The sequence below is a fragment of the Rhipicephalus sanguineus genome, chromosome 3 (genome assembly GCF_013339695.2).
Source record: "Rhipicephalus sanguineus isolate Rsan-2018 chromosome 3, BIME_Rsan_1.4, whole genome shotgun sequence".
NCBI lineage: Eukaryota > Metazoa > Arthropoda > Arachnida > Ixodida > Ixodidae > Rhipicephalus > Rhipicephalus sanguineus.
Genome location: NC_051178.1, coordinates 59,126,464 through 59,147,346, shown reverse-complemented (window position 1 = coordinate 59,147,346; position 20,883 = coordinate 59,126,464). Strand labels below are relative to the sequence as shown.

Below are 20,883 nucleotides of genomic sequence, written 5' to 3'. Positions count from 1 at the left end.
TTGAACCACCGAAGCTGGCGTATAGAACCATAATTACTATAATGAACCACCTCCAATTCGTTATTCACTGCCCATTTGTGTTTTTACAAGTAAAACTACAAATAACAGCCCCTATGCATTCCTTGCCATGCTTATCTCTTGGCGCCATATAGTTTCGCCAAACAAGAAACGGGCCCTTCAAGCCATTACATTTCTCTCATTCATTTCTCCGGGGCGCGTTTCTTTTGAAGAGCCGTTGAAGGAGAGATCTCATCGCCGGTGCTTATGTGAGGTCATCAGATCTCCTTTTTTACTCAAGCATCGTTTCCTACGGACATATATTAGTGCGAGAATTTTGGTTTAAAGTAGCGCATCCGTCATACCAGCCCTCCACTTCCCCCCTCTTGGCGCTCTTAAGCAGCTGCAGAGTGCGGGGCTGTTTGCCTGAATATTTGGGCGCGCACTGCAGCAGCGTGAAGCTAGCGCTGCAGGGAATTATGAACGCTCCAAGCTGTTGAACAAACACTGGGACATCATCGTTCCCATACTTCAACTCCTAACACTACTTTATATATCCTGCGTTCTCGGCTGCGCCATTGGGTGTGCTAGATGCAGTATCTCCCCTGCTATTCACTGCTTGTCTAGAAGAAATATTCAAACGACTAGACTGGGAAGATATGGAAGAAAAAAAAAACTAAGGCAGCTGTGCACTAGTGGTGCCAAGCCTGAATGAAGTGCGGAGCTGGGCAGCCTTCTTTGTTTCTCTACGGTTTTCGCTTCGTTTCTTCCACTCTTTATTTTTTCTTTTCCAGTCTTTTCCTGTGTTTCTCTTTATTTCTATTTTTCTTCCATTTTTTTTATTTCTTTCTCTCTCCTTCTGTTTCTCGCTTGCTTCCTGTTTTTTAAGTTTTATAGTTTGTTTTGCCTGCGTTCAAAGAACAAGAGGAAGAAGACTGGCGTGAGCGCGCTCTCAATATGCTACAGTCTTGCCCTCTTCCACCCCGGGACGTACTCGCCGGCCCGCCGCTTATGTAGCAGCTCCATCGCCAATTATGATCATATCTTCTACTCATGCCCGGCACACTTGCCCCCTGCCTCTTGGCACCTATGAAGACCGCAGCAGTGGAAGACTGCTTTGTCCAACACCAGGCCGGATCTCCAACTTCAGCTGGTGACTTGGGCGGAGGACGTCGCGGCTAGGCACGGCCTGGACACCACAACCAGCAGCCTGAAGGCCGCCCACAACGCTGCTTTTTAGTTTTCTAAGTATTTTTTTACCTTTCGGCCTTCACAAAAATAAAGTTTTTCACCAGCACGGCTGGCTATGCTATATGCGGTTCTGCCTGCATTAATATCATCATCAAGGCGCTCGAAGGACAAGAGGAAGAAGACTTCTCTTCGGCGCGAGCGCACGCTCAGATGGCTATGCTTTGTCTGCGTTGCGCCAAGCTACGACGACAGCATACGATCACAGCATACGACAGCCAGGCCCTCTAAAGTAACGGAGAATATCTTAGCAATCTGCAGTTTGCAGGCGGCATCGTATTATTCAGCAGTAACGGCGACTAATTACTAAAGAAGATTGAACAAATACACTGAGAAAGCATCAAAGTAGGGTTGAATATGAATATGCGGAAAGCGATGCTCGTGGTCCGGCGAAAGAGCGATCATTCGTGATAGACAACTGGAACCTTGAATCATTAGGATAGCTGCCAATTGGGCATGTTGGTATGGGTTCATAATGAAGAAAGCGCAACTTGCACGGAGCGGCCCGTCCTGTGTTCTTTCTTAGTGCCCGTGCAAGTTGCGCTTTTTTCATTATGGATCACTAGAACAGTATGTCTATCTAGGCTGGATAATAACAGGGGAAACATGTTAAGGAAATCCACCGAATAGTAAGAATGGTTTGCTTAGCATAGGGTAGGGATTCTCAACTCAGGACCGGTAACTTACTACTTCCACTAAAGTGGAAAGTACAGAATCATTGTGTTATGGAACTCCTAAAATATGGCGCAGAAATCTGGAGAACAATGAAACTCGAAAAGAAGCTAAGAACTACACCGCGTGCAATGGAACGAAAAATGACAGGCGTAACCCTAAGAGATAGGGAGAGAGTGGAATGGATCAGAGAACAAGGGTAGCCGATATCATTAGATATTAATAGGAAAAGATGGACCTGGACAGGCTACGTTACGATGAGCAAGAAAGGCAACAGGTGGTCAGTTAGAAGATCGGAATGGATGCCACGAGATGGGAAGCGCGAACGGGGGCGGCCAAGGGTTAGGTAGAGCTACAAAATTAAGAAACTTGGAAGCATTAAATGGCACCAGCTGTCGCAGGACAGGGTGCGCTGGAGATCATTGCAAGAGGCCTATGGTGGACATAAGTCATGCTGCTGCTGCTGCTGCTGCTGCTGCTGCTGCTGCTGCTGATGATGATGATGATGATGATGATGATGATGATGATGATGATTGTGGTGGTGGTGGTGGTGATGAAGCTGGCTTTCCCGCGCTCTTTCATCTAATTGGAACTTTCGGTGCGTATTGGCGGGGTAATGGTTAGCGAGCTTAGAAGTAGAAAAAACTGAAAAAAAAGGAAACAACACATCTACTTCCTTGCACGTGGAAAATGCGATTGCTCGGATATACACAGCGACAGATGAACGCGCAAATAGAATATTGATGCGGACAGAGACGACGAATGCAAATCCACGCTGCCTCGCGGCTATTGGGCGCCCGCAATGCAGTTGCCTTGCAATTGCGCATCTAAGGCGACCTTAACGTCTACGCGGTGAATGAATAAGTTACGACGTCATTACGCGAGAATGCATCTGCCGCCCATGACGTTCACTACACCGCGCCTCTCACGAACTCAGAGGACGTTTACTATGGCGTGACGGCAAACTGCGCTAGAACTCGGAACAAAATAAACAGAAAGAACAAGTATTAAAATTAGAGCGGAACGGATGAGGATGATAGTGAGTAGACCTTTAATTCCTAAACAGTGCCCCGGGCCAAGCCCAGGTTCCACTCTGCGTGGGAGGTCTCCTCATTCCACGAGCCCTCTGGTCCTCGCTGCCTCCTTGGCGACGAGGCGTCGTTATTGGTCCAGGTTCGCGGAGACGAGCTTGGCCTCCCACGTTTCGTTGAGGTCTTCGCTTTCTTCTCTGCCGTCGTAGTCTTTCGGTGAGGGCGACGTGTCTGTGCCTAATTGACATGGTCACTCTAGGACCAGGCGCGTCAAGACGTCCGGTATACCACACTTTTCGCAAAGGTATCATTGCGGCATAGGTATATTCTATGCATCAGTATCGCGTGGGTGTAACGGTTGCTTTGCAGTCTTATTAGTGTATTGCTTTCTTCTCTGTTGAGTTTTGCGTGAGGTAGTGGGTACATCTGGCGTTCCAGCCTGTGATGCTGAAGACCCGCTGAGTAGGTGAGGTGGTGTCCCTGCGTACACAGGCAGGGCGTCTCGGTAGTAGGAGGGGATGACGCGGCAGGCATGATCGCCTGCAGCAGCATGTGCCGCTTCCTTACCATCTAGCCCATCGTGGCCAGGAACCCACGTCAAGCAAGTGTACGGGATGGAATGGCTTCGGCGCTTCAATATTCTGACCGCGTCAGCCGACACTCGACCTTTAGCGTAGTTTCTAGCGGCTGCTTGACAGTCACAAAAGACGACAGTGGACTCGTCTTCCTCAAGCCAGTAACTGCCTTAAAGGCCAACTCCGGCGAACTTTTGGCCGTGTCAAAGTAATGGTGCTTTTATGTTCCCGAGACGCTCCTGTCACGGGCCCGATAGCAGAAATACTCGGCAAATTGGAGAATAATTTTAAATAAGCAAAAAAGCGCAACACCGAAACCGAAACCCAACCGAGCATACTGCATTCGTGTGACGTATAAGCAGGCAAAAACTGGAAATAATGCAAGGCATGCCGGTCCCGCCAGCGCGTAACACGAAAGCTGCGAAGAGCAGACGCTCAGGGGAAAAGTGACTCCCTCGGAAATATATCTTGTGCGTGACTGACCGTGCTACGTGCACAAGCTCCTCGAGCTGCCGGAAAATGACAGCTGCGATTCGGACGGATTTGTAGGCCAACCAAAATCGCCATTCCATCTCTCTTCGATGAAGTGGACACACCTGTTAGACCGCCAGATGGCGCCACCTGTCCAGACAACCCAAGTCTGTGTGGCCGCGATCGGGCTATCGCTTAGAAGTTTGCGGACTAACTAAAGCTTCTTAATATTGCTGTGAGAAGAGTGCATAAGTTTGGCAATAGCGGCTTTCAACGTGAAACGTGGTAGCGCAAAAGGAATTTAATATAAGCCAAGTACGAGCCACCTCTTCGCACCAACGTTACAAGATTAGGCTACGTTCTTTCGCTAGGCCCGGTGCACCCTGTATACATGTTACGGAAAGTGTTTCCGGACGGTAATGTTCACGCATGTGCATTCTTTAGCCGGTACGGTATACATTACCGCACTTTCCGTGCGGTAAACCGGCATTGCTAGCTCTAATATAAAGACGCAGGGTAATCGTTAGGTGCATGTGTTTCGTGACTGCCAACGGGGAATCGTGTGGAGCCCACAACGCAACACCACTTGCCACCCATCGCACGCATTACCACAAGGAACGGAAATTCACACGCCCGGCCAACGAAGCGCTCGCCAAACACACGCGATTGTTGCCTTGCGGATAGCAGACGCTCTAGTGGCCCCTCGGTTCCGTCGCTTCCGCTTTAACAAAAATGACGTCACGCAAACAATGTTGCCAATAATTCTGGGAAGCGAGGTGGGGAGAGTCGGGGCAATTAATAAAGCTCATTTGTAATGAATCTACGTATGTCTCCAGCTTGTAATTTGGCATAAATAACGGGAACATGAAAATGAACGTACCCAGCGAATTTTATTGAGATCCATTGACCTCGAAAAATCGCCGGAGTTGGCCTTTAACGGAGACAAAACCGCTTGTCGAAACGTTGGCTCCAGCGACATTCCCTGCTCAACGATCTCTCATCGCTTCAAGCCTCCATTTTCCCCTGAACTTCCATTTTGTGTTTAATTGTGGCCGCGTTTCACTACATTCATTGCAGTCTCATTATTGCGGTTACCTCTTTCGCATATTTTCTTTCTTCATTCAAATCTTTATATTTCATAGTGTACTGTTACCAACGCCTCCAATGACTCCGGCTATGCAATTTACGCCCTTTCTCTTTTCCACCAATACTCTAAGCGTCTCTTCCTTACCTCAGTTGTTGACCACATACTCGTAGCCAGAAGAGGGTAAGAGGATAAGCGGGGTGGTTTTACACTTTGCACTTTCAATAAATGTATGCACACGCGAAAAAGCACAATATAGGCATTCAAAAGCATGCTGAAATAAAGTCCGGGCTACACTAGTGCACCAGCTAATGCTACAATCGGCTTTCAATATCAGCCTATGGATGGATGGAAAAACTTTATTTCGTCAGAAAACAGTTGGGGACGATTCCATGTTAGATGGCCATCAACCCAAGGTTGACGGCGACCTGTGTGGCCCACTCCACGACCTTTGTCTGGACGACTGGGTCTGAGCTGGTCAACACGGCCTCCCACTGCTCGAGAGAGGGATCACGCATAATATCCGCGCGGTGGCGGCACCATGCTACATTCCAATAGTATATGGTCATAACTTGCCACTGCCTGGCACCATTTGCATTGTGGCTTAATTTCCTCCGGGTATATTTTGCTCAACACGTATGGGTTGGGAAAAGATCGCGTCTGCAGTTTTCTCCAGACGCATTCCTGTGCCTTGGTCAACCGCTTGTGCGGGGGCGGATAAAGCCTACGCTCTAGTTTATAATGATTGGTGATGTCGTGAAAGGACACCAGCCCATCTCTTGCGGATCTCCCCGGAACGGGCGGCTCACCTGCCCGGCTGACGAAACCTCGAGCATTCAGGTGAGCCGCCTCGTTCCCAGGGTTTCCAGAGTGTGCTGGTACCCAGACAATTTCTATTTCTCGAATTTCTCGCCCCGCGGCTCGGTGCAGCAGTCGTGCGGCGGTGACCGATATTCTGCCCCTCGCCAGATTTCGAATGGCTGTTTTCGAATCACTTAGAATCAGGTCAGACTGAGAATTAGTGATAGGTCTCCGAAAGGTGGATGCCTCCTACTGGTCTCTGTGGGTAATATCCTGGCATTCCATTACAACGTGCTGTGCAGCTACTGCTTTTCACAGGTAACAGAAGTTCTGAAATCCATTTGCGGAAGTCAACTGCTTCATCGAGTTGCAGATATTTGATTGGGCACGTTTTTGTCTTCATGCACGATACTGTAACCTCAAATAGAAAAGCGATGTCATTTGTCTTACGAATATTATGAAACATTGTGGCTTCCATTTGCTGCATTTGTAAGTATTTGTCTTTTTTTTTAATGCTCTGCATCCGATCCATCGCCACTCTATCTGAGTGCTCCCACTGTGTATTCACACTTTCATTTACACACGGTTACACACATGAATGTCAATTTTCTTAACCTCGTCCTGCGTTCCACGTCAACGCACTTGATGTACAGATACCTGCGCAACTTTAGCCGCCGATTCCCATTCACCCACGATCCCGAGTCTTTTTTTCTCCAGAGCTAATTTTGTGCTGCGATTCTTGAACCTTCACTAGAATCCCAACCCATATCACCCGATATTGCCTGAATTGCGGCTTTTCTGTGGGCCGGCACTGCCCACTGACGTTTCGCTGACCTCCACCTCCGGCAAGACCTCTGATATCATGCACTGAACAGCATTCGCGAACGCTGGCGCTAGTACCATCACTCTTCTCTCGAAACATGCAGCGCCACCTATAGTATTGTTCGGTCGGTCGTTCGAGCACGAATCAATCGGGAGTTCTGCCAGCAAAGTTGCTCCCGCTAGGTCGATATGGCCCGCATAAAGCGAACAACAAGGCAGAAGACAAAAAGAAGGTCAATGACCAGCTGTCTCGACGATCATGGAGAGGGCGCCACTTTACGAGGCGCAGTGAAGGGGAATATGTAGCAGCTGCTGTGTGTAAGTGTGGGAGGGTAGGGATGCTGGATGGGGGGGGGGGGGGCGGTAGTGGAAGCGCTATGACGGAACAAAACAAGCTCATCAACGTGATTTACGATGAAGTTACCGTGCTGGAATAGAGTGACCAGTTAACAACAAGCAAAATATAACTGTTCTCGAACAACGCCGCTATGTCGGCGCGAGAGCGTGGTCAAATGCGCGGAGACAGAAACGGAGAGAATCTGAAAAAAAAAAGCAGCACACTTAGCACAGCAAACGAAACCTACGCAGTCTATAAAAGCGTGAGAAAGGTGTATTAAAAAAGAGATAGGAAGGCGAACCAGAACACGCCCGCCTCCCCCCCCACCCGCACACACACAAGAGGCAGCCCGAGAAGATGCCGACGAAACATAACCGACTGCTTACTTCGAACTGAAGCAGAATTAGTAGAATGCGACAGAAAATGTTTATTTCAAAGAAACGATCTCACGTGTTCTAGATGACGAAAGAGCAAATGTGTAACAACGCACAGCTGCTGGCTAATCACGAAGTTCTGCCCAGGCACCCTCGTATGTTTGAGTTTTCTTTTTTTTTGTTGTTGTTAAAATAGTGGATACATACCAACTCGCCCAGCTCAAGTTGTTACGTGACTTACGTCTCATATATAGATAATAACAGATAATCATAATAGATAATCATATAATAGAAATAGGTGCAGACTGGGCAGCACATATTCCCAATGCTATTCTCTGGAACGTATCATTTTTTTTTTTTTACGGTTGTCACCTCACTAGCCCTGTTTGAAAAAAAGAAAGGACACTTCCCTGCTCGAACGCCTCTGCACGGAGTCGGCGCACTCACGACCATGGCTATGCAAAATCTAACTTGACGCGACGCCATCATGCGTGACTTCTATATTACGCAGCGCGATTTCGAGCATTATTTGCTGCATGTTATGAAACTGCCAGGGGCGTAGCCAGAAATTTTTTTCGGGGGGGGTTCAACCATACTTTATTTATGTTCGTGCGTGCGTTTGTATGTGCGCGTGTATATATACGCAAGCAAAATTGAAAAATTTCGGGGGGGGGTTTGAACCCCCCCCAACCCCCCCCCCTTGGCTACGCCCCTGGAAACTGCTTATAGTTCCAAGATATTTAATTAAGCCCATACGCGTGCGCATGGCTCTCCTTCATTAGGAGGAGCGAAGTTTCGTCCAAACTTCGCCCCCCCCCCCCCTCTCCTTCCCACACACACTTCTGTTGGATGAGCCCGAAAGACAACAAGCCTTGCAACGAATGCAAAAAACGAAAGTGGAAGCGATAATATGTTTCTCACAACAGCCTGCATGTAGTCCCCGGCTCTCCGAGGGCAAACGCGGGAGGCAAACAGTTCTTGGAATGCAACATCAGAGGTCCTCGGCCACCATTATGGTCAATAACCTGTGTGGCCAAAAGCCTGACATTAAAGAATGACGGGACAAGTCTGATTAGGTAAATATATGGGGCTGGCTTGGCGCCCACAAGGGGGGACAGGACGGGCTGTTGTCTCCCCTGTCCCCACTATACGCAATGTCCATGATTCAGTCACTCCAGCGTGTTGACTCTCAATTCGTGACATCGTGTTACTTTGAGCCGTGGACGTGTTCAGAAGGGACGTGTCTCGACTGACCCTGAAAGTTTCTTCAAACGTTCGGTAAAGCACTCCTTTTGGGTCGTTGGGGCTACTTGCATCACGTGAATGGCGAGAACCTAGCCTTCACTTGGTAGGGATTGACATTTTCATCCCACAGGGTCAGGGATTGGGAGACGCGGCTCCGTCGTCATGCACGGGATGGCTCGCCGTACGCCGGCTTGTGTACTGTTCCGACACGTTGCGCGCATTGTCTTGTTCAACATTCCTCTGCTGCGCTTTTAAAAGACGCCCGAGCGAGTTCCTAAATTTATCGAAAGGAGGCGCTCGGCCGCGAAAATTGCCGGCATACCTCGCGAGGCTACGCGTGCAACTGCAGCCTTACGACGCCATCCTCATTCGTTAATTAGAGGGAGCTCAGTTAGTCGAGCCGCGAGCAAATTACAAATACAGACGAAGGCGCGCCATTTCTTGTGACACCTCCCCTCTGTCCTCCATCTGCAGTTCAGCGAATGAACTCCCCTTGATTAATCAACTCAGCGTCCCTATAAATAGTGGTGAACTAAACTTCTGACCTTGTACTTAATTAGCCGCTTAGACGTAACTCTCACAACCAGTCCTATACGTTAAACCTGGCGCTCTTAATCATGGGGAATCATGGCGAATCTTGCAAAACTTACCGGACTTATGCACAACAGAAGCGACAGAGCGCTATGGAGTATTACGCTTTCTTTAGAGGCTATTTTTTCTGAGCGGCTCTCTCTAAAGATTAGAAGGAGCGCCATTTTAAGCTGTCTGGAATACGCTGAGGGCAGCACGGCTTCATAGCACCGATAGAGGTAAATATGTGCGAACTCAGCTGTATTTTGCTTTTTTCTGACAACGCGTTTCAGTATGATTGTTGCTCCGCCACTGTTTATGCTTCGCACATTTTGCTTAAAGTTTGCTCGTCATAAGGCAAGCTTCTTTTCCTCTTTCAATAAGCTGATCACACGTAAACATTCGGAATCAGAATGGTCTTACCGGAACCAAGTGCACTTTACGCATCGACCAGACAGCAGAGGAAAGCCTGGGCAGTTTAATGTGCACCTGAGCCGGCTTTGTTGGTAAATTGAGGTGGATTAAGTGACGCGTTAGAAATCATAACAACAAATTGAGTGACGTGTCAAAACCAGAGTATAAGAAAGAAAGCAAGAAACTGACAGGACGTCGGAGGATTGTGCCGCAGAGCCTACGTCTAGGTTCTGTTTCTAGTGTTAACGCCATACTTTCTATTTATTTGTTTATTTATCGCAAATGTTGGCAAAACGTAAAAGTAAGCGGCGGGCTTCCCCACACCGTTACGTGACTAAATAAATGAACACGAATGATCGAGAAATGATATGTGTTCCCCAGAATAAGTAGCACATAGGCCTGAAGTGCTTAGATATGTACGTGTGTGTGTCTGTGTGTGTGCGCGCACGCGCGCGCGCGCGTACGTGTTTGTGTGTGTGTGTGTGTGTGTGTGTGTGTGTGTGTGTGTGTGTGTGTGTGTGTGTGTGTGTGTGTGTGTGTGTGTGTGTGTGTGTGTGTGTGTGTGTGCGCGCGCGCGCGCGCGCTTCGCTTTACGCGCTGCGCCATCCTGTCAGGGCACAACAACGCCTAAAGCTGCACATGCCTTTTTTTTTCTGCAAGCTACAAGCGCCGACGCCCCTTAACGACACACCCAAGATGGAAATTTCCTCGGAAGCTTCGCAGAAATATATGTATACCACGTACACCGCGCTGGTATACCTAGCGGTCTGGGCACCGCCCGCAGTTGTGTGGAGCAGACCTTATTGTAGAGATGAGTTGAGCTGAGAACTCGGGATCAAATCCCCACTGCACGGACGGGCTGAAAATACGGGTGCTTTTGAGCTCCGTCGCCATGGAAACACACAGGGCCGCATTCTGAGAGCGGCAAACAACCGTCACGCCGCGATACTTTCGCGCCTTAATCCCATTGACAGCGAACTACATTTAGTGTCTTACAATAATTATTAGACAGAAATGTCGCTCCCGGTTAGGCCAGCTGCGAAAGTTTGTCAGGAGATGGATTTGCCCCAGTGTTCGTCCTTCTGGCTTCATACGGCCTTGCATACTTTGTAAATTGATTATATTAAACAAATCAGTTGATTTACAAGATGACCACGTATAAGCGTATTTAAATTTAGAATTAGGTAATTGCTTCCATATAGAGGCTAAGTAGAACGCATAAAGCGTCTAGACAATAAAGCCACAAGAACAACTAAATCCCACGCAGACATGAATATAAGAAAAATGCACGCATTTAAGTAGAATGTACTAGAAACATGTGTTAACGTCTTGAAATGGGCTGGTTGGTACATCCTGCTTTTTGAACGAAGAAACAGCGCTAGAACAAGGACTAGCGCTGTTTCTTCGTTCAAAAAGCAGTACTATAGAAACACTTCTAGTACACTCTAATTTAAATAACCGCAGAGAGAACGCAACGTGGCGGGAATGAGGCATTCTACATATTCAAAGATACACATCTGAATAAGGATTCAATGGGGGCTAGTTGGTACTACATCGCTCTTGCTCTGCGCTAAAAAATGTAACAGGGGGACGACACGGGAACACAGACGTGCGCACAGACGTGCGCACGTCTGTGTTCCCATGTCGTCCCCCTGTTACATTTTTTAGCGCAGAACAAGAACGATACACATCTGATCGACAGTGTAGCATTTCGGGAACGCCTATACTGCAATGTAAATAAAAGAAATTATGAAAGGAGAGCTTCGGCGAAGAAATATGCCAGTATGGCATCATTTATTTTGTTTTACCGACCAAAAAACTTCAAATACAAGCCACTTCCGAACTTGTACTTCAGAGGCAGCCTACGGAAATGATTAACTTCGTTCCGTTGTTGTTTTTTTACGCATTCAAGCGAAGCTTATAAAGCCGTCTTGAGGCGGCGACAGGCGTGATCACTGTATGTTTTGAGCACAAATGTAGCGTTTCTTCCCAACTGATGTGTGTGCATCTGCGCAAACTTTTTGTTCTCTTGTATCACAGATCCGCCATCTGTGATAGTGTCTGGGTGCCATAAGTTACATCGTACCTGTGCCTTCTTGTTTGCACGTGCCGGTAAAGCGATTTTTTTTTTTGTTAACCGGTGCAGCTGTACTCACCTGAACTGTTCTTACTAGTATGCAATAAACTTCCCTGCGCGAAACTACCCATAGTAGGGTGCGTGCAGTACCCTAAATTGTTAAGAATTTGTTCTAAACACCTAAGCATCATTTTAAAGACAACTGCGTACACCTCCCTGATCGCGGATTACGTAAATATTGTGCTCTGAATCATACACGTTTTCTTCTAACGGATGGGAGACGAGCGACTCCGATCACGAACGATTGAGTTAAGCAAGTAACGTAAAATACCTTGTTGTAGTTCTTAAGAACTTTATTTATTGTACTGCACAGGACGCATGACATGTCCGCCCGCTACTCCCACGACAGGACGGGGAGGTCAAGCCTCCTGAACGTGTCATGGACGGGGGCCCGCTTTGTCGCGAGACCGCTTTCAAAGATTAATAGAGTACCTTGAATCCTGCTAGCTTCAAACGCGAAATGTGATTGTTAAAAAAAAAAAAAACCTACGTCAAATGTCAAAAGCATGGTGTCGGCAAAGTATACCAACCACAAATGAAATCGTTCTATAGATCGAAACATCCGGTGTTGCGTCCGTGGCGCTTGCGTAGTGAACCACGAGGCCGTTCCCAGTCAACTGGCTTGCAGAGAACACCTACCATGTCAAATTTTACCGCGTCCACAAAAGCACGTGCTTCATCTCAGTCTTGCAAATAGGGCGCCTACTAAGCACGCTTGCGCTTGCAAGGCACAGCCGTACGTATACGTAGGCTCCCTACACGCAGACGAGCGCGACAAACACCGGACGTCCACGCTTCGGCGTCGTTTTCAGCGTTGCAGCATATGCTGGAGCGGTACAATGTATATGCGTTTCGTTGGGGACATCTGAGCCCTTCAGCTGCGGTATGGCAACGTGATCTACAGCTGTCGCGTGTTTTTATAGCTATATTCCAAAGCGGGGCCAAACATCGCGCGCAAACTCGCAGAATGACACCGGCGTAAAACCGCTGCAGAGAAGAGAAGCGGACAGATAAAAACCGTGACATTTTCGGCGCGTTGCGGGCACTGGCTATCATCTTTAAACATATGCTTTTGGTTCCTTCTAGTTTACCCACCTGGAGTAATATAAGAGAATTGAAGGTGGGAGCTGGCGTAGATAGCTCAACTCGGTTTCGGTTTCATATTGTCAAAGCGCATTGTCAACGAAGGACAATGCGTTGATCACAGAGGGAGATACAATTCGCCACTTGCATAAAACTCGTGCATTGTGTTACGTCTCACCTGCAGCTCCATGATGGATCTCTGTAGCTGCTGCTCCTGCGTCTCCGGCAGCGAGTGCTGCCTCCTGGGCACGGGCCTGCGCACGGTGTGGCCGGCGACCACGCCGCCACCGCCACCGCCTGACCAGTCAGCCGGTCCTTTGCTGCCCGCTGCTGTTAAGAAAAAGGGAAACTGCGGATTAGAGAAGGGTATTTCCAACAGACAAGTGAAGGGACACCTGTCAACTAAACCCAATACGTTCATGACTCACATTTCCAGTGATCCCACACGAACATACTTGAGTGCTGCCATGCGTGTTAATCATCCCGGATTATTACATATGCCAGTGATGGGGCATACCGAGCTTTCTTTTCCGTTTGGGGAGTTAGAACAAATTAACAATAAACCATGGCCGCTATCGAGTATGTACATCAAGATCGTCTTTAGCGTATTGGTTCCTCAATTTCTGTATACCGCACGTATACGGTCTGATAATTCTTGAACACGGGGCATCGCTGGAGCCGACGTTCCGAGAAGTGGTCTTGTCTTCTTCAAGGCAGCGACTGCCGTGTTGCTGCCTCGTAGAAGACAAGACCACTTGTCACAGCGTTGGCTCCAGCGATGACCCTTGTTCACGAATATTCACCTCTACAGTCTGATAAAAGGACATGTGACCGGATTTCTTTCCCTTAAGAGGTTTCATGCCTCACTTTCTGACATTGCGGCTAAGCCATAAGAAAAAGCCTTATGTGTAGCATCCGCTGTTATAACTGCACATATATCTTGCGAAATTTTGTGCCTTATTTGTGAGATCTAAACATATTACTCGGATATCATACATAATTCATGCAACTGTTTTAATTTGTCTTTAAATAATCTTTAGATTAGTGAGAGCTCTTGCCATACAATTTGCCAGTGTTATTCATACGATTGAGTAGCTCACCAGCACGCTGCAACAGCAACACGTTATTATCTCCGGAAACGACTTAATGGTCGTTACTAATGCGAATATTTCTTTTTGTCCACATTTTATCATAAGCTAAAGAATGAGAGCAGGCCACGGCTTAAGGCAATATCTTGCCTCACTTCGCATTGGGCGGCTATTTGTACCCTTTCTCAAAAGGAACGAATATTGTTACCGTACACGATTGGTTGGGACTCGCGCTTGCGTCACTCGCTCGTGACGTGATCGACCAATCGCGTGCGGCGAGATCGTTCACATCCACTTTTCAAATCTGACACAACATGCCTGCACTGACCTTCTTTACAAAGAGCAGGCCGCATCAGAACATGCCCTATACAAGTCAATTCATGCAACTCCAACCGCAATGCGTTATTCTTCCAGAAGAAAAGCTTAGTCAACGCACCAAACTCTTCTTGTGGAGAACACCAAAAATGATACAAAAAAGCGGCGCCAGCAAAGACATTCAAAAACGTCGACTATATCTCTGAATATTTCATTTCACTACGATATACAACAGTAATTTGAAATATTTTGCCGCGAATACACCGCATAACAGAACCATGATCGAAAACATCTTTCAAACCTGGTGTAGCAAACAAAAATAAGTATGACGTGATTGTACGGTAAACAAAATGTGCAAATGATAGAATGTTGTATACAAAATTGGGAATATGTGAAATACAACCCTACACATACAAACTGCAGTAGTAACAAATCATTTCATGTCACAAAACAAGTTACCACGAATGAAGCACAATGCTTATCATTTTACTAATTGTATTGTTTATTTCAATTGCACGAACAAGCGTCGCAACGAGTGAAGCACAAGGCGATGCTTTGCAAGGCTACCGCCATTGAAAATCGCCTGGCATTAGAAAGGGGAAGCGCTTGCGCTCGTTGTTAGAACACCGAAAGCTTTTACCGAAATCAATTTCTCTTTTTCTAAAAGATTATACACTAGCATCACCTGCTATAAACTGTAGTGTTCGTCGCCATCCGTTTGTTCTCGCAACCGGCGTTCCTCCTCTGCAGAATGACGAACCGGCCGGGTAAGCGGATTCACGGTGAGTGGGTGTGGCAAGGAGAGGGTGGAGGAAGAGTAATTTCTGAACACTGACAGCACTAAGCTTGGAATAACGAAACTGATCTGCCCTCGGCATCTCGTATTTTCAAAGCAGGGCTAATCTCGTAGGTCTCGCCCATTCCCGCGAGTGTTTTGAAACATACGCGAAATTAGTTTTAGAATTACAGCTTTCTGTGTTTCTGTGACGTGGCTCTTCCAGAAGACACGCAACGCCAAGCGCGCTGAAACTCAAAGAAAACGCAAGACGTAAAACATAACCACGACCCATCAGAAATCTGGAGCATCTTGTTTTTCTGGAGGCTGCATCACAGACAAAGCGAGATAGGTGATATTGTAACGTTCTATCGGGTAACATTTATTAAAAAGTTTTTGTGCCGGGACCCACATGTGGCTCGCGTTCCGTTGTACTACACTCACGTGTAGCTGGCGAACAGAAGAAAGCGGGGAGAGAGCAAGCAATGGAACAGAAGACTGCCGATACCCAACGGCTGCGGACCCCTGGCACTAAAACTCTCTATTGCGATTGTGTTTACAGTTGCAGCACCCTGCCAGATTCTTGCGAGCAGTGTAGCTCGTAGTATAAAAAGCAAGTGCACACGAAGATGGGTGTCAGGTCGCGCGTTCTGTGTGGCGGAGCGTAGGCACTTCAATGGTTAAACCTAAAAGTAGATTCCTGCACCCCGCTTAGCCCTATTACACAAAGTTCTCGCGTTTTCTCGTTCCCTACGTGCCACTGATTAGGGCCCAAAAGTTTCAACCTTGTCCTGAAAAGCAAGGACGCATGACTGTCGACATTTTTTCGCATTGTAGAGTCTTCAGACACTGAAAAACTGAGCCATAGAGTATGACTCTAATTAAAGGAGTCATTATTATTGGGCGCGTCGAACGGATGCCGCTGGAAATGTTCGCAATCGCTCATTCCGACACTCGAACTGAATAAACGAAAATGCCGAAACGTTCCACGCAGTAATCTACAGCTACATGTCATTTGTACTACCGGTCATCAATTGCTTTATTAAGGCGAACGCCTGAGATGCGCCTCATCAAACGCGAAAACTGACCGTCGGCATCGACACGAGTGATGCAAAAGTTAGCGTCACGTGATGACGTCACATATCGCCCAAATTTTTGACGTCATCACATGGCATCGCCACTTGGTCAAAAGTGGGGAGGTCACGGGGGCAGTGAAAAATCAGGTGAGACAGACAGACAACGAACTTTATTAGACCCTGAGGAGTTATTGACAGGGCACCCTAATGGGAGGCCGTTGTAACCGCTGGCCGCGCGAGGTGCAGAAAGCTTGCAATGCCTCAAATCCTGGAGATAGTGCAAAACCACGTTAGATGAAGGAAGCTTTCGGAGGGTGTCGGGGTAGGATAAATACATCGACAGAGAAGAAAAAGAAGAAGACGGCTTTCGCCTTCGAGTCGTCTAGGGCACAAGGGACCCTTTGAGCTTTTTTTTGCGTCCTTAATTTACGCTGATATGCGTTCACGTTCATGAAAAACAACGGCAGCGTTTGCCGATTTCCTTTACTGACCATATGGAGAAAATGTCCACGATTTCAAGGTTCGCATTAACGTGGATGTTTCGGAAAGCTGCTTTAAATTTTCCTTTTGTTCTCTTATACTTATTTTTCCTCTTTTTCCTCTTTATAAATTCTTGTTTTGCGGATTGACATAAAAAAGTAAGGAAAAACGCCTTTTTTAATAATATTTAGTCTATACCGAGACGCAGGCGTTAAAAATAATGACTTCCGTTTAAGCATATAAGCCAGCAATGGGCTATCGCAAATGACTTCTTCGTGTAAGAAAAATAAGATTTCAGGCGCTCACGGCGCGGAAGGGATGATAATTACTCGAAGGCAGAACCTTGTTCTTATCTATAGGTTGCCTTCCATCCTGACAGGGAACCGAGCGGCGAAAAAAAAAAGACAAAAGACGACAAGGACGAGAAGACAATGTGACGACGTTCGCATTGATTTCGTAATTTTTTATCGTTTTCGTTTAAGGCCTCTTATTTATAAGGCAGCAAGGCAGGACCTCGTGTTGGAGCGCCGGTTGGAGCTTAATGAGGTCACGAAGCTTCACAAATTGCTAACTGATCAAATTACGGCTTTGGGTCCGAAAATTAACGACACTCCGTCCGAAACCGTCGTCCAGTTAAACTTCCGCGACTGTAGGAAATGTCTCTGTTTCATAAATAGAATTCACTTCTGAAAATTCATGAGTATTGACGTAAGTGTTGTGTAGGAAAACATGCTATAAGGATGTTGTGGCTAGCACTGTGGAGAAAGCTCCTTAATTCAAATAGACTTTCGCCCGAATGTCACACCGGCAAGGAGCTCTTCGAGCGCATCTCGTAGGCCGTGATTCAAGCTCCGTGAATAATCCAAACCAGGCACAAGTTCAGGAGAAGACGGATGCTTGAAAATATGAATCATTATGGAACAGGTGGTGTCGCTAGAGCGAAGGTTTACACTTACATGCGCTAATGTAGGCCGTTGATGCCCTGAAGAAGGCGAGACAACGAGCCGAAACGTTGGCTGCAGCGAAACCCGTGTTCAAAAATATTCAGCCCTCTTTGAGTGCCACACGTGTTCATTTATAAACGTTCTAAAGTGGAAGTGTGGGTGAGTAGGTACAACGTTTATTAAAATTTACATGAAGGAGTTAAAATAACTGGATACCAGCCGGAGAAGAAAGATGCAGGCAGAGTGTAGTGTCTTTCTTGCATTGCATGACCCGCCGTCAATGACGCCGTTCTTTAAAACCACAGAAATAGTAGGATCAGAATAAGCACTCATGAAGAACATGAGGCTTCAGTTTCGAATGTCTGACCGACACTGCCTTAGCGACAAACGTAACGCCTGTAAAGGTTGGGGATGAAGAATGGGCGGAGAGAGGGAGGGAGGGAGAATAGAGGGAAGAGCCGCAAGCTTCCAAGTCGGCGCAGACGTAACAACGACGCAACAACTGCTGATGCAGCCCTCCTAAGCGCGGTATATAAATTTCCCCTGTCACTGGGGACAAGTGGACGAGCGGCCACGAGGGGCCCGGAAGTCAGTCGCGGGCGCTAGCCTCCCTCCGAATGAAGAAGACGAGAAGCCAGCCACTTGTTCAGAGGCCCATGCACCTCTATAACGAAATGGAGAGAGAGAGAGAGAAAGTTCTCAGAAGAGGAAGAGCGGTGGGTTACGCGACGCGCCTACGCGGCCCAGGACAGCTGGAGCCAAAAGGGGTGGGGTGAACGAGAAGGGGAATCTGTTTGAGAGTTCCAGGTCTGGGCCCTTGCACTCTTTTATCTTTCTTTTCGCTGCCCATCCTCGGGTCCGTTCCCTAAAATAGCCCGCAGGCCCCTGCGACGGCCGAGCGCCCGAACCCTTCCCGCGTGGCCGCGAGAAAGATGGACCTGACCCGTCTGTCTGGCTCGTTTTCCGTGCAGTGATGCAGGCTTTGGGGACGAGAAAAGACGAAAGGCGGCAGTGTTTGCGTGAATGGCGCGAAACGATTGTACCCTCAGTAAGAAAAGAACGAAACGCTCTTGTGGGCGTGAGATTTTACAATGACTGGAAATCTCACTCTAGGTGTCCATGCAATTGAAGGTACCGTGACTCAATTCGTTGCTAGAATCAGCGCCTTCAAAACCATCAGCGCGTCAGTACCTTGCGGCGGGTCAGATGTGGTCGCAGGGAATCAACAGCTGAGCAGGAGACGCTTTTGTGAATGAAACTGTCGTTGCAGCAACCGCACGTAGTTTCTATGAAGCCGTAGTCATTTAACTATGCTCTCAAACAGCCTCCCCTGCTAGAATACTCTCTGGGACACAATCAAATCCTGACGCGCACGTCACACTTATTGAATTGCATTGAAGTGAACTTATTCTGGAACAAGGTTGGGAGGATAGCAAGGCAAAAGAAGAAGCAAGTATCAGCCTTGAGGGGAAACCGGGCGCGAGTTTGTAATATGACAGAGCGAAATCAAACGCATGGCAACGGCAGCGGCGCGCTATTGGCTGCCGCGCCACAGGGACCCGCTGCGGGAGTTCCGCCTATCAGAGGGCGGGCCGCCACGACGCATTCGCCGCTCTCCTTCTCGGGGTGCCTTTCCGCGGGAATTTAAAAACGGTGAACGCGGGCCCAGCCGGCCCCGTGGAATTTTCGTCGCCGCTTGTGAATACTGCTACTGCTCTCGCGGCATGACCGAAGACGCCGTCTGTCGCCGGTAAGGTTCGACCGGTGTATTGTGCATGTTTGTTTTGTTATAAACGGGTGAACACGTGCGCCCATGAAACATTTGTGTTGTCGCCACTGTCTTTTGTGCCTTGGCCGCTGCAGCAACGACCGATCAGCAGGCCGTTGTGTTCCACTGTGCGTTACGCTTTTTTCTTTTTTTAACAGTGAAACACGCTCGCCCTTGGATATCTGTGCTGTCCTGCTGTGTCTTTGAGCCCTTGCGTTGCGCAGACATAATCGTTGTTGTGTTGGTCTGATTGTCCTTTTGTTTTTTTTTTTTTTAACGCTGAACACGCTTTCACGTGAATATATGTGGTTGTCGCCAGTGTTTTTGCGATCTCGCGTTGTCGCAAGACGTGATCGCCGTGGGTTCGAGTGGCCTTGTGTTTTTTTTTTTTTTCCGCGGCTGTGTAGAAGATTACGGCTTGAAGACAAACCACTCGTGGGTTGTAGACTTCGTGAAGTCAACATGAAGGTGTGAAAGGTAATACCAAAATGGTGTTTCAATAACTTCAAAAATAACTTGCGAATCTTCTGTGGTAATTTAACTTCATGCTTGGGGGATAATGTCCAATGGATCAGCAGTTCCAGTTAGGTCGTATTATGTGTGCACTTAATTGGCCCCCCTTATACGTGGCGTGCGGTTGGCAAAACAAAATCGAAAAAGTGCCGCAGTCACATAAGTACTGTGTTTCTAGTTATTTTCATATGTTATGGCGTAGGTACCATAGGATGGGAAAATAATGAGAGCAATCAGAGCGCAATGTGAACCAGATCTACATTATGGTTGGATCTCACGAAAGTATTCCACAAACCTGCACATTTCACTTAGGTCACCAACTTAAACCTCACTTAGGTCACCAACTTAAACCTAGGAGAAATATCATACAATTATATCCCATACTTCCTAACGTATAGGAAGGTTACCTTCAACATGGGGGAACTCGAGTCTGAGGTGAGGGCATGGACAGCTTAGTTACACCTCAGGGCTCCATGATATTGCTCATGCTCTTAATCTCATTATGACAGGATTGTCAGAAAAAACGTGAAGACATCGAAGGAATCAATCGCTCCGTATACACGGATGATGTTGCCATATGGATCTCGCAAGGCAGTGATGGGTAAATAGAACAGAAGTTACAGGAAGTGGTAGATAAAGTGGAAGTCTACCTCACAGGCACTAGGCTTGAATTTTCACCAGAGAAATCAGAACTTTACAGGCCCATACTTACAGGAGGTGGCCCAAGAGATACATTAAGGAGAGAGAGTGCGAGGAGATACAGACTTGCACGAAAAAGTCCCCATCATTGAACACGTTAGGTTCCTTGTACTCAACATTGAGTCGAAGCGAACTAACAGCAATACTCTTATAAAAATAGTGACTAAGGTCACTAAGGCAACTGGCTGATCAGGAGAATCAACAAACAAGTATATCACGGAATGGGAGGCTAGCATTCTTAGGCTTAATGGAACAAGACAGAAAAGGACAAAATCAATATTTTCGTAAGGAAAGCTTTTAAGCAGGCCCTAGGCTTGCCCGAAGCACCGAGCATAGAGAGATTAACGCACCTGGGCATGCATAA

The 20,883-nt window shown here is 47.5% G+C and overlaps 1 protein-coding gene across 1 annotated transcript in view; it reads right to left on the bottom strand.

The window, feature by feature from the left end:
• LOC119386663 (coiled-coil domain-containing protein AGAP005037) overlaps positions 1 to 20,883 on the bottom strand; it is a 481,393-nt gene that overhangs the window by 185,606 nt on the left and 274,904 nt on the right. Inside the window, exon 4 of the mRNA XM_037653953.2 lies at positions 13,040 to 13,191. Within this exon, the coding sequence (XP_037509881.2) occupies positions 13,040 to 13,191 (152 nt within the window). The remainder of the gene's footprint in view (positions 1 to 13,039; positions 13,192 to 20,883) is intronic.